This window comes from Pan troglodytes, chromosome 20 (genome assembly GCF_028858775.2).
Source record: "Pan troglodytes isolate AG18354 chromosome 20, NHGRI_mPanTro3-v2.0_pri, whole genome shotgun sequence".
Classification (NCBI taxonomy): domain Eukaryota; kingdom Metazoa; phylum Chordata; class Mammalia; order Primates; family Hominidae; genus Pan; species Pan troglodytes.
In genome coordinates this window covers 13,958,329-13,971,317 of record NC_072418.2, presented here as the reverse complement: position 1 = coordinate 13,971,317, position 12,989 = coordinate 13,958,329, and the positions used below count along the sequence as shown (strand labels likewise).

At 56.0% G+C, this 12,989-nt stretch overlaps 2 protein-coding genes across 11 annotated transcripts in view; one reads left to right on the top strand and one right to left on the bottom strand.

Moving 5' to 3' along the window:
* The window catches only part of DOCK6 (dedicator of cytokinesis 6), a 63,133-nt gene that overhangs the window by 14,391 nt on the left and 35,753 nt on the right, over positions 1–12,989 (top strand). For 6 of the 8 annotated variants that reach the window (XM_016935056.3, XM_016935053.3, XM_054674170.2 and 3 more), the window contains exons 7-20: positions 758–843; positions 3,029–3,095; positions 3,195–3,344; positions 5,068–5,148; positions 5,240–5,393; positions 5,565–5,692; positions 5,798–5,891; positions 6,740–6,902; positions 10,643–10,760; positions 10,832–10,902; positions 11,168–11,306; positions 11,390–11,491; positions 12,068–12,154; positions 12,370–12,601. In XM_016935056.3, coding sequence (XP_016790545.1) covers positions 758–843; positions 3,029–3,095; positions 3,195–3,344; positions 5,068–5,148; positions 5,240–5,393; positions 5,565–5,692; positions 5,798–5,891; positions 6,740–6,902; positions 10,643–10,760; positions 10,832–10,902; positions 11,168–11,306; positions 11,390–11,491; positions 12,068–12,154; positions 12,370–12,601 — 1,672 coding nt within the window. Of the gene's footprint in view, positions 1–757; positions 844–2,204; positions 2,295–3,028; positions 3,096–3,194; positions 3,345–5,067; positions 5,149–5,239; positions 5,394–5,564; positions 5,693–5,797; positions 5,892–6,739; positions 6,903–10,642; positions 10,761–10,831; positions 10,903–11,167; positions 11,307–11,389; positions 11,492–12,067; positions 12,155–12,369; positions 12,602–12,989 lie in introns of those variants that run through there. The other 2 variants (XM_054674171.2, XM_054674172.1) reach the window with 2 other exon arrangements.
* ANGPTL8 (angiopoietin like 8) lies at positions 3,552–9,357 on the bottom strand. 3 transcript variants are annotated; one of them, XM_054674181.2, is made up of 5 exons: positions 9,013–9,357; positions 8,651–8,812; positions 7,393–7,502; positions 4,476–4,594; positions 3,552–3,566 (listed from the first exon to the last, which is right to left on the bottom strand). In XM_054674181.2, exons 1-4 carry the CDS (start codon positions 9,307–9,309, stop codon positions 4,492–4,494), a joined length of 672 nt encoding a protein of 223 aa, XP_054530156.1. In that variant the 5' UTR covers positions 9,310–9,357; the 3' UTR covers positions 3,552–3,566; positions 4,476–4,491. The 3 variants fall into 3 exon arrangements, with proteins under 3 accessions (XP_054530156.1, XP_054530155.1, XP_003316163.3); XM_054674180.2 differs by having other exon boundaries at positions 3,561–3,630; XM_003316115.6 differs by lacking the exons at positions 3,552–3,566; positions 4,476–4,594 and adding an exon at positions 7,004–7,287 and having other exon boundaries at positions 9,013–9,350.

The following is a 12,989-nucleotide window of genomic DNA, read 5'->3' as shown; positions in this document are numbered from 1 at the left end:
TATTTGCTTATGTTCATCCAACTAACTTTTAGTAGGTACCTATTGTATACCTCTATAATTATTCGACTAACATGTTTGGGTACCCACTGTATTGTTGGCATTGGGGATATAGCCATGAATAGAGAGACCCAGTCCCTGCCTTCAGAGTTCACTAGCGGAGGAGAGACCTCTCTACTAGGAACGTATAATCCAGACAGAGTAGTGCCATGATGAGGTGCTGGTAATTGTCCCTCACACGGTCCTCAGTGTCCCAGCCACCATGGCTCCTTACACCAGGACATTGTGGGCACCCGAAAGAGGTGCCTGCCCAGGACTCAGGGGTCAGGGAGGACTTCCTGGAGGAAGTGTTGGCTAAGCTGTAATCCCAGCTACTCCGGAGGCTGAGGCAGGAGAATCACTTGAACCTGGGAGGCAGAGGTTGCAGTGAGCCAAGATCACACCACTGCACTCCACCATGGGTGACAGAGCGAGACTCCATCTCAAAAAAAAAAAAAAGCTTCTATATATGGACACCTACTATATACCTCTATATAGTAGAAGTATATATGAACAGTGAGCAGACATTAGCAAGACAAGGAGGAGTGGGAGAAGACGGGCATTCCAGGCAGGGGAACAGCACGTGTAAAGGCTCACAGGCAGGGACGGAAAGACGGTTAGTCAGGCTGGGGTAGAGCTGGTCTGAGGCTGGGCATTCCAGACCCTTCCTGGAGGATGTCCCAGCTCCTCCCGCCCAGCTCCCACCCCCTACTCTTGGCAGGATGAAGCCGTGGAACGCTGTAGCCGCCCAGAGCCACCCCGCGAGCACTTTGGGCAGAGGATCTTGGTCAAGTGTCTGTCGCTCAAGTGAGTATACTGACATGTCTCTCTTCTTAGATGCGTGAAGCGACCACATGGGTTCCGGTGGGGTGCACACTACGTGAGTAGTGCCATTACCGTGTGCAGCCCTGTCACCTATGTGGCCACCTATGTATGGGCTTTTATGGGGGAAGGAAGACTTCCTTTTTCATTATCCTGAGTCTCCAATCCTTAAGTGCCAATTGTATGCCAGGATCAGTTCTCAGCCTTTCATGTATATGAACCCCGTCTAATCTTCACCACAACCTCATGAAGTGGGCACAGGTGGGGAAACTGAGGCACAGAGTGGTAACATGACACCAAGACCATACAACTTGTAAGGCTGGAGTCTGGCGCTTGCCTGCTCTGCTGCTGGGATCCAGGGTTTGGCCGGGAGGCTTTGGGGCGGGTGCTAGTGGCCCCGGGCCTGGCTCTCAGCCGCCCAGGGCCCCTCCACACCAGCCCCCGGGGAGCAGCAGAAGTGCGTGGGAACAGAGTTGAACAGGATGTGGACTTGGACCTGAGCCTGGCCCTGCCTCTCCCCACCCCGAGTTCTTGCCTGGATCGGGGCAGGAAAGGGAGGCTCCATTCTGGCCTGAGGCCTGGGTGGGCCTCCTGCCCTAAACACAAGGATTGGGAACTGGCTCTGTGGGCTCATCCAGTCATTCAACAAACACTTATTGGCCGGGCACGGTGGCTCCCACCTGTAATCCTAATACTTTGGGAAGCCAAGGCGGGCGGATCACCTGAGCTCAGGAATTTGAGACCAGCGTGGCCAACATGGCAAAACACCATCTCTACTGAGAAAAAAAAAAAAAAATTAGCCAGACGTGGTGGCAGGCACCTGTAATCCCCACTACTTGGGAGGCTGAGGCGGGAGAATCTCTTGACCCGGAGGGCAGAGGTTTCAGTGAGCCGAGATTGTGCCACTGCACTCCAGCCTCAAACAAACAAAGAAACAAAAATAAAACATTTATGAAGTCCCTACTGTATACAGGACACATAACCATGCGATGACCACACAGAGCCGGGGTAAGCGATGCTGAAAGTGCCTAGAGTCCTGGAGGAGTCCCCTGGCCCAGCTTGAGGGGTGCGAGCGGGTATCTGGGACAGCTTCCCTTGCAGGGGGACGTGTACATGAAGACCCAGTGAGGAAGAGGAGCTGGCTGAATAGAGAGGATGGAAGGGGTGTAACGGGGAGTGCTCAGTGTTTCAGTTTGGAGGTGCATGGTGAGCGGAGGCCAGCAAGGTGGAGTAAGACAGGGAAGGACTTTTATGGTGGCCATTCAGGTGAGCAAGATGGGAACTCCGTGCAGAGTGACAGTGGCTGCAGATGACACCCCAGAAAGGAGGGACAGGGAAACCCGGAAGTTGAGAATTTCAAGATGTGGGGATTGTTGAGCCCAAAACTGCCCCCATGCCGACTGAACAAGGGCCGTGGTTGCAGGGAGGAGCGCTGTGTGAGTTACTTACTGAGGGTGTAGGGAGGGGGAAAAAAAACTTCAGTGTCGGCTGGGCGTGGTGGCTCACGCCTGTAATCCCACCACTTTGGGAGGCTGAGGCGGGTGGGATCAGCCTGGCCAACATGGTGAAATCCCACCACGCACTTCAGCCTGGGCAACAGGGGAGACTCTGTCTAAAAAAATAAAATAAAAAATTCACAGCAAGCGGGGGACGTGATGGCTCATGCCTATTATCCCAGCACTTTGGGAGGCAGAGGCGGGGGCATCACTTGAGCCCAGGAGTTTGAGACCAGCCTGGGCAACATAGCGAGACCCCGTCTCTATATAATAAATACATACATACATAGAAACCCTGTCTCTACTAAAAACACAAAAAATTAGCTGGGCATGGTGGCATGTGCCTGTAGTCCCAGCTACTCAGGCGGCTGAGGCAGGAGAATTGCTTAAACCCGGGAGGCAGAGGTTGCAGTGAGCCGAGATCGCACCACTCCACTCCAGCCTGGGCAACAGAGCGAGACTCTGTCTCAAAAAAAAAAAACCAAGAAAAAACTTCAGTGCCTCAGTTTCCCCTTTTGCAAAATGAGATGTACCTTTTCTGCAAGCCCTTAAGTGGCGGTTCCATGCGGCCCAGTGGGAGTCAGATGCCCCCCACCTTGGGCCTCAAGAGGGAGTGGGGTGTGTGGACAGCGGGAAGTGTTAAGGAGAGCCCCCTCCCTCCCATTTACTTGTAGGTTCGAGATTGAAATTGAGCCCATCTTTGGGATCTTGGCTCTGTATGATGTGCGGGAGAAAAAGAAGGTAGGAGGCCCTTTTTTCTCTTTCCTCCCCTTCCTTCTCCTTGTTGGGGGGCTGTGGGCTTCCCAGAGCTGGTGGCCCAGCTGCCTCTGGTGTCCCCAGATCTCGGAGAACTTCTACTTCGACCTGAACTCGGACTCCATGAAGGGGCTGCTTCGGGCTCATGGCACCCACCCTGCCATCTCCACCCTGGCCCGCTCTGCCATCTTCTCTGTGACCTACCCCTCACCTGACATCTTCCTGGTCATCAAGGTGCCTGCTGGGGCTGGGCAAGGGGGTGGTAATGGCGAATGTCACTGATTTAGTCCCTGCCTTCACAGAATGAGACAGATACATCACCAAGAAGGGTAATCAGGGCTGTTGTGGGGGAAACACAGGCAGGGAGGAGGCCCCTGACCCAACTCAGGTGGGGAGAAATCACCAAGGGCTTCCAGGGAGAGGCGACAGTTGAGCTGAGAACCATATGTGGGCAGCCTGGGGAGAAAAGCCATCCCTGGGCACATGTGACAGGCTGGGGTCCTTGGAGGTGGGTGAGATGCTGTTGGGAAGTTTGTGGACAGATGAAAGACATAGTTGGCACCCTCATTTGAGATTTTCTGTTTCTGGGAGGGAGGTCAAATTTCTTTTCTCAAAACCTTCAATTAGTTTGCAATGATGAAATGAATCCAGTGTCCACAGGCAAGTGCTGCTATGGTCACGCTTCACAGGGATCCCTCCTTCAGTCCTCACCACAGGGCCCAAGGTGGAGGGGTGCCATGGCTCCCATTTTCCAGATGGGGAAACTGAGGCACAGAGTGGATAGGGTCCCACTGCCCAGGGTCCCACAGCCCCTGAGTGGTCAGGATTGGAGTCTAGGCCTCATGGCTCAGAGCCATGCCCAGAGTGGCCTCTGTTTACACTAACAAAGAAAAATGTAGGGAAGGCCAGGCACAGTGACTCACAACTGTAATCCTAGTACTTTGGGAGGCTGAGGCGGGAGGATCGCTTTAGCCCAGGAGTTCGAGACCAACCTGGCCAACATGGTGAAACCCATTCTCTACTAAAAACACAAAAATTGGCTGGGCGCGGTGGCTCACGCCTGTAATCCCAGCACTTTGGGAGGCCGAGGCAGGCAGATCACCTGAAGTTGGGAGTTCCAGACCAGCCTGACCAATGGTGAAACCTCGTCTCTACTAAAAATACAAAAATTAGCCGGACGTAGTAGCAGGCGCCTGTAGTCCCAGCTACTCGGGAGGCTGAGGCAGGAGAATTGCTTGAACCCGGGAGGCAGAGGTTGCAGTGAGCCGAGATTGGGCCATTGCACTCCCGTCTGGGTGACAGAGCGAGAACCCATCTCAAAAAAAAAAAAAAAAAAAAAAAAAAGCCAGGTGTGGTGGGTCATACCTGTAATCCCAGCTACTCAGGAGGCTGAGGCAGGAGAATTGCTTAAACTCAGGAGGCAGAGGTTGCAGTGAGCTGAGATCCCATCATGCACTTCAGCCTGGGCAACAGGGAGACTCTGTCTAAAAAAAAAAAAAATTCACAGCAAGCCGGGAACGTGATGGCTCATGCCTGTTATCCCAGCACTTTGGGAGGCAGAGGCAGGGGCATCACTTGAGCCCAAGAGTTTGAGACCAGCCTAGGCAACATAGCGAGACCCCTGTCTCTATATAATACACACATACATACATACATACATACATACATACATACATAAATGTAAATAAATAAGTAAATTTAGGGAAAATATCACCAGCTAAAGGTAGGCTTGGAGTTTAGGGGTAGATCTGAAGAATGGGAGGGAGTAGCCACCAGGCAGGCCAACACTAACCCTTGATCCCAAGGACAGCGGGAGCCATGGGAGGTGTTGGAGCAAAGGCCTTCATATGATAGGAGTGTCCGAGGGCCCATGAGGGGTCCAGGAGGCTGGGGAGCCAGCACGGGGGAACAGAGCGTTCGGGCAGCGCCTAACTGGATTCATTCATCTGCCCCGCAGTTGGAGAAGGTGCTTCAGCAAGGGGACATCAGTGAGTGCTGTGAGCCTTACATGGTATTGAAAGAAGTGGACACAGCCAAGGTAAGCGTGTGGAGGCTGGACTAGGGGCAACAGATCCCTGACTCAGCAGGGCTAGGATGCTGAGCTGGCAGGGGACGGGGTCTCCCCATAGAACAAAGAGAAGCTAGAGAAGCTGCGCCTGGCGGCCGAGCAGTTCTGCACCCGCCTGGGCCGCTACCGCATGCCCTTCGCCTGGACGGCCGTGCACTTGGCCAACATCGTGAGCAGCGCTGGGCAGCTGGACCGGGACTCTGACTCGGAGGGCGGTGAGGAGGCGGGGCTAACAGGCTTGGGGCGGGGCTAAAGGGTGGTGCTGACAGGCCTGGGGCGGGGCTACGGGGCGAGGGGGTGCGCCCTCTGCTGGCCGAACTGTGCCGCCCCTGAGTCTCCCTGTTTCATCTTGGTCCCCCTTTTGTCATTGTCATTCCCTCCCCTAGAGCGCCGGCCAGCCTGGACAGACCGCCGCCGTCGGGGGCCCCAGGACCGGGCGAGTAGTGGGGACGACGCCTGCAGCTTCTCTGGCTTCCGTCCAGCCACGCTAACTGTCACAAACTTCTTTAAGCAGGTGTCCTACCCTGGGGCCAGGCACTCCCCCACTCCCTGCTGGCTGCATTAGCCCTGGGGACCCCTAGCCCCCTGGCCCAGGCTGACGGGAACGGGTCCCATGTAGGAGGCTGAGCGACTCAGTGACGAGGACCTCTTCAAGTTCCTGGCTGACATGAGGCGCCCGTCGTCCCTGCTGCGGCGACTACGTCCTGTGACTGGTGCGTGGCACACCCCATACACAAGAAGTATCACTCTCACTCAGCCACTCAACAAACCTACACTGAGAGCACCTACTGTGCCAGGGGCATCAGAGACCCAACGATGACCATGATAGACAAATCCCTGACCTCAGGGGCTGGCTACAGCTTCTAATGGGGACCATAGACAAGAAGCAGAATAAATAAGATGGATACAGCGTCAATAGGTGGTTAATGGCAGCGGGGCAGGCAGGGGTCCTGGGGGCAGAGTTGGTCAAATGTAGGGGTAAGGCTGGGGTGCAGTGGCTTAAGTCTGTAACCCCAACACTTTGGGAGGCTGAGGCAGGAGGATGACTGAGCCCAGGAGCTCAAGACCAGCCTGGGGGCCAGGTGTGATGGCTCATACTTGTAATCCCAGCACTTTGGGAGGCCGAGGCGGGCAGATCACTTGAGGTCAGGAGTTTGAGACCAGCCTGGCCAACATGGTGAAATTCCATCTCTACTAAAAATACAAAAATTCACCAGGTGTGGTGGCACACACCTGTAATCCCAGCTACCTGGGAGGCTGAGGCAGGAGAATCACTTGAACTGGGGAGGCAGAGGTTGCAGTGAGCCGAGATCGCCCCACTGCACTCCAGCCTGAGCAACAGAGCGACTCCACTTAAAAAAAAAGAAAAACAAAAACGAAAAAAAATTTAGGGTGACAGACAGCAGAGTTGAGGGCAATTTCTGGCCTTGGCGCCTGAGGGACACAGCCCCCAGTCCCCAGAGAACATCGTGGGAGAGTCTGCCCTGACTCCACAGCCCAGAAAGGGTGGGCTGGGCCAGGAGGCTCCCAGGCAGGTGCAAACCGGTTCTTCCCTTCCCAGCCCAGCTCAAGATCGACATTTCTCCGGCTCCTGAAAATCCCCACTTCTGCCTCTCCCCTGAGCTGCTTCATATCAAGCCCTACCCGGACCCCAGGGGCCGGCCCACCAAGGAGATTCTGGAGTTCCCCGCCCGCGAAGTCTATGCCCCCCATACCAGCTACAGGTACGGCCTCTGGGGCCCAGCTGGGCACTTGAATGGGAGGTATTCATACATCATGCTGGGTGGGGTCTCCCTAAGCCGAGGACACACACGGACACCCTGGGTGAGATGCCACGACTCTGCTTTAATGAGGGGTGTGTAGGCATGAAAGGGTACACGTCCTTCCTCCACCCCTCCCCAATGGGGCTACATCCTCTGCCTTTGTCCCCGCCTGCGTCTGTCTCTGCTCTGTGCTCAGAAGTGGGGCCCGGCGCCCTGGCTGATCCCAGTGAACAGGCAGCTCCTCCCTGCACACGGGCCTCACGGGGCGGGGAAGTGCTCCTTGCAGCATGATTGGTCCTCAGTTCCATCCAGGCAGATTCAGGCTGGGAGCGCCGCTGTGTGGAGTCTGGGGAGGGAGATGTGGCTCAGCCCAGGTGAGGGGGCCCCTTTCCAGCTGCCCTGTGCGCCCCCCATCCAACTGCCCTGCCTGCCAAACCCCTGCCAGGCTCACCTCTCCTGGATCTGTCGCAGCCGATGCTGCTGTGCCACCATCTCCCGCCTCTGCCGCTGCACGTGGCCTGTGAGGGCCCATAGGATGTGGCTCTGCTTGTCAGCGTGAGCCTGTAGGGGTCAGAATGGAAACCTCAGCCGACAGCCACCTCACCTCCCATCCCCTGACCCTCTGCCCCAGCCCCCCATTGTATCTATGTGACCCAGCAAGTCAACAATGCTCTTTGGCCTCAGTTTCCCCATCTGTAAAATGGGGATAAAATAGGACTCACTTCATGGGGAGGTGATGAACATCCTATGGATTTTTTTTTTTTTTTTGAGTCTCACTCTGTCACCCAGGCTGAGTGCAATGACACGATCTCAGCTCACTGCAACCTCCGCCTCCCAGGTTCAAGCGATTCTCCTACCTAAGCCTCCTGAGTAGCTGGGACTACAGGCATGTGCCACCACACCCAGCTAATTTTTTGTATTTTTAGTAGAGACGGGGTTTCACCATGTTGGCCAGGGTGGTCTCGAACTCCTGACCTTAAGTGTTCCACCCACCTTAGCTACCCAAAGTGCTGGGATTACAGGCATGAGCCACCATGCCCGGCCATCATATGGATTATTAAAGGGCATAGAACAGTGCTGGGTACTTACTGGGTGCTCACGAAATGTTACCAGTTTCTCTAGTAGTAAGAATTTATTGGCCAGGTGTAGTGGCTCACACCTGTAATCCCAGCACTCTTTGAAACCGAGGCAGGCAGATCCCTTGAGGTCAGGAGTTCGAGACCAGTCTGGCCAACATGGTGAAATCCCATCTCTACTAAAAAGTACAAAAATTAGCTGGTGCACCTGTAATTCCAGCTACTCGGGAGGCTGAGGCAGGAGAATCACTTGAACCTAGGAGGTGGAGGTTGCAGTGAGCCAAGATCACACCACTGCACTCCAGCCTGGGCAACAGTGAGACTCTGTCTCAAAAAAAAAAAAAAAAGAGTTTATTGAGCACCAACTGTGTGCCCGCCCCATGCTGAATATTTTACCTGCATTGAGTACCTGGCCCTACTGTGAGATATCAGGTGTTGCCCTTATTTGCAACTGAGGCACACAAAAGGGAAACTGAGGCACACAAAAGGACTTGAGTTTTGTCTGGGGACATGCAGGGTAGAGGCCACAGAGCTGGGAGGCTGATCTGGGAGGTCTTTGGGACTCAAGGTGCAGAAGCGAGTTCTGGCCAGAAATCAGGGTCTCAGCCCACTAGGGTTGGGGGAGCTCCTTACCTTTAAGACCTCAAATTCTCGGTAGGCAGGGCCCAGCCAGGCGCTCCTCAGCTGGACTTCTAGCCGCCGCACGCTGTCCCGTAGCACCTTCTGTGCCTGGGCCACCTCCCCCAGCACCTCAGCTGTGGCCTCTGCCTGCAGCTGCAGAATATCCTCCTCCATCTGCTTAATAAACAGTGGGTCACTAGTAGGATGACCAACTCATCTTTGTGTACCTAAGGACTTGCCTGAGTTTATCGCTGAAAATCTTGTATCCCAGGAATCCCTTCAGTCCTGGGCAAACCAGGATGGTTGGTTACCCTAGACACGAACTCCTCTTCGGACTCCTGGCCACCCTACAGTGTCGCAGCTACGGTGCCCACCTGAGTCTCCAACAGGCTTGCCCGAAGTTCCTGGGCTGCATCCCGGCCCCGGCTGACCTCCTGCCCCAGGAGTTCTATTGTGCGGCCATAGAGACCCAGGCTGTTCCTGGCCTTTGTCAGCCGTCCCTCCGTGGTCCTGTACACACCGTTGAGGGCCTGGCCCAGCTGCAGGGTCCCGTGGAAGAGCAGGGTCAGCTCCTCATGCTGTGCCAGTTCTGGGCCGCCCATGGGGGCCGCTGAGGCAGGCCGGGTCACCATTGCCAGGGCCCACAGCAGGCACAGAGCAGGCACTGGCATGACTGAGGGTCTCAGTGTGTAGCCACAGCACTGTCACTGAAGCCTTTTATGCCTCACACCCCCACTGATCCCCAGTCAATCGTTAACTGGCCAACCTGGTGCCCCGCATTGCACAAGGGCCTGGCGGTGGTGCGATAGTTGCATCAGGCGAATGTCCGGCTAGGCCACGCCGGGATCACGCTTCCTGGGGCTCAGGGCCAGGTGTGGGTGGGGGGCATTGGGAGAGGACGGGCCCCAGACCCTGCTGGGAGTTCCTGAGACTCACCATGCTGAGCCTGTTTCTCCATCTATGAATAGGCATCGCAATTATGACGGTAATAACAGTAAAGATTTTATAAGCATTGATGGTTTGCCCTGAGCTGTTTGACCTGCCATTACAATATCTGCTCTTTTTCCCCTCCCACACACTTGCCACGTGGGGGCTTTTATTGGCCTGGTTAGTATCCAAGGGGGCAGGTGCAGGTGGCAGAGACTCTCCCAAGGTCACACAGCCTGATCTCCAAGACCTGCATATGCCCAGATCACCACTGACTGCCATTTTACTCCCTGGGTGATTGTGCAAGTACCTCAGTTTCCCTGCTTGTAAAATGGCGGTGATGTTAGTCCTGCCTCATGAGCTACTTGTGAGAAGTAAATGAGTTATTTCATGTTGAGTGCTTAGAACAGAGCCTGGCACACAGTAGGCGTGATTATTTCATTGTTGTAGTAATAGTGTTTGGTGCAATTATTGTCATTGTTGTTATTTATCATCATCAGTATCATTACAAAGGCTCAGCTGGAAGGCCTGAAGTGCCCATTATACACATAGGGAAACTGAGGCCCAGAGAGGGTCAAGGCTTGCACAGAGTTGCCCCTGGGGGAAGGAGGCATGACTCGGACTCTGGCCTCAGTTTCCCCACCTGAGAAATAGGCCACATAACTCTAGTGACCTCCTGGGGGAAGGGCAGTCAGGCCCTTGGGTGGGGCTTAGGCTTGACCACTGGCCACCTGAGGTACCTTGGAACTCTGGCCCTGAGTGCCTCGCTATTCTCTGCCTTCTGTGTGTCACTGTGCCCCATGAGTGCCTCCAATGTCCTTCTGTATTCCCACCCTCTACCACACTGTTCCCAATCTGTGTTTGTAGGGTGCTCGTTTGTCCCCCACCCTCTGCCTTCTGTCCTGTCTCCTGACTGATACCTGTATTACCTCTCGCTGGGCCCTCAATGCCCCAGCCTCATGACCTACTCTTCCTGGACTGTCTGTGCTCCCAGCCAGCCTTGTCCCATCACCCCAGCCTTGTATGTGCACCTTCAGGGCCCCTGTCCCTCTGACACCCCCATCCTGCCCCCCACAGGAACCTGCTGTACGTGTACCCACACAGCCTCAACTTTAGCAGCCGCCAGGGCTCCGTGCGCAACCTTGCTGTGCGAGTGCAGTACATGACAGGCGAGGACCCCAGCCAGGCTCTGCCGGTCAGTGGCTGTGCCCCAGGGAAGGGGGGTAGGGCATCCCCCATGGGTCTCTCATGAATCCACTCTCCCAGGTCATCTTTGGCAAGTCCAGCTGCAGTGAATTTACCCGCGAGGCCTTCACACCGGTGGTCTACCATAACAAGTATGTAGGGGGACACATGAGGAACTTGGGGGCACTCATGGGGGTAGGAGGATGTCCCTTATATATACACATAAGGCAGCATCGATGGGAAGATGGGGGACAGGAAGAAGAGAGGTAGAGGCTCCCAGAGTGCTAATGAGGGAAGCTGGGGCAGACAGCAGAGACAGTGGGGCCTAGCAGCAATGAGGGCGTGGCATGGCAGAGGTGATGGGGCAGACAGTGGGGACCCCAGCCCCCAGCAGATCCCCCAGCCCGATTCTGCCAGGTCCCCCGAGTTCTACGAGGAGTTCAAGCTGCATCTTCCAGCCTGCGTGACAGAGAACCATCACCTGCTGTTCACCTTCTACCATGTCAGCTGCCAGCCCCGGCCGGGCACTGCCCTGGAGACACCCGTGGGCTTTACTGTGAGCCGTCCCCTCCCTCCCTCCCCCTGAGCCCTCCTCGTCCCCCAACCTGGCCGCAGACCTGACCTCCAGCCTCTCCCCAGTGGATCCCACTGCTGCAGCACGGGCGCCTGAGGACCGGCCCCTTCTGTCTCCCAGTGTCTGTGGACCAGCCGCCGCCCAGCTATTCCGTGCTCACACCCGACGTATGTGCCCTGGAGCTCCTGCCTGCCAATGCACTGTCCCCAGAAGCACTCCCGAGTCACCTGCCTTCCTTCCTGTCAATCCTGGGAGGCTTGTTATCCTCTACTGGTGCCTCCAGGGCCCCTGTGTAGCTCATTATCCCCCTATTAATGCCTCTCTGTGTCCTACATGTCCTCCCCAAAGATTCCCATTGCCTCTCTGCTCCATTCCCACTTTAGCGACCCTGACTGCCTTCCTGATCACTGTCCCCTGCCCTCGTAGTACCTTATCATTCCCCATGAATGCACCATCGTTAATGACCCTAGGCCTCAAATCCTCCTATCCTGTTTCCTGACCTACTCAATGAATATTCATTCACCCTGTGTCTCCATTCTCTGCCCCCCTCTTGGCATGTGGATTTCCAGCCTGCCCAGTGGACCCTCTCAGTCTACTGGGACCAGGGCTGGGGGCAGGGTGCTTGGCTGCACCCCCAGACCGGGCTACACTCACGCTGCAGTGTCGCAATGGCTGGGGCCGCTGGGTGACCTGATCAGTTGGGGAGGGCTGACCAGTGCCCACCTGGTGCCTCCCTCCCACAGGTGGCGCTTCCGGGCATGCGCTGGGTGGACGGTCACAAGGGTGTGTTCAGTGTGGAGCTCACGGCCGTGTCCTCTGTGCACCCCCAGGTACGGGGTGGGGCGGGAACCAAGAGTCCCGCCCTGCTCCCCTCTTGCCTGCCCTAGGATTGAGTAACAGTTGCCGATGGCCGGGGAGGTCTGGCCTCAGGCCTTGGACGTGACTTTGGTCAGCTGGACCCAGCTTTAAGGGAAGCTGCTGATTCAGGCAGGGGTGGTCTTCATCCCCTGAGGCCCCACCCTGCTCACTCCACATCCCTACCCAGGACCCCTACCTGGACAAGTTCTTCACCCTGGTGCACGTCCTGGAGGAGGGAGCCTTCCCATTCCGGCTCAAGGACACTGTGCTGAGCGAGGGCAACGTGGAGCAGGAGCTGCGGGCCAGTCTTGCAGCACTGCGCCTGGCCAGCCCCGAACCCCTCGTGGCCTTCTCCCACCACGTGCTGGACAAGCTCGTGCGTCTGGTCATCAGGCCCCCGATCATCAGTGGCCAGATTGGTAAGCGAATGTGGCCTCAGACCTCAGTTTCCCCATCCACATGGCTCCTCAGTCCTGAGGTCCTGAGGGATCTTCTATAAGCCCATTTACCTCTCTGGCCATTTTTCTCATCTGAAAAATGACCTCCAGTCCCCTGCACCCAGAGAAGGTCTTCTGTGACCCTTTGGCTCGGGTGCAGCGGTTCACGCCTGTCATCCCAGCACTTTGGGAGGCCGAGGCGGGCAGATCACCTGAGGTCGAGAGTTCGAGACCAGCCTGACCAACATGGAGAAACCCCTTCTCTACTAAAAATACATAATTAGCTGGGCGTGGTGGCGCATGCCTGTAACCCCAGCTACTCGGGAGGCTGAGGCAGGAGAATTGCTTGAACCTGGGAGGCGGAGGTGAC

What these genes read in the sequence shown, in the direction of transcription:
- ANGPTL8 (XM_054674181.2), bottom strand. Translation starts at nt 9,309, where the DNA reads ATGCCAGTGCCTGCTCTGTGCCTGCTGTGGGCCCTGGCAATGGTGACC. An exon ending in CAAGCCTGTTGGAGACTCAG is followed by an intron (nt 8,813 to 9,012) that starts GTGGGCACCGTA and finishes TTTATTAAGCAG; the next exon opens with ATGGAGGAGGATATTCTGCA. An exon ending in CTGCGACAGATCCAGGAGAG is followed by an intron (nt 4,595 to 7,392) that starts GTGAGCCTGGCA and finishes TTTTTTTTTTAG; the next exon opens with ACAGAGTCTCCCTGTTGCCC.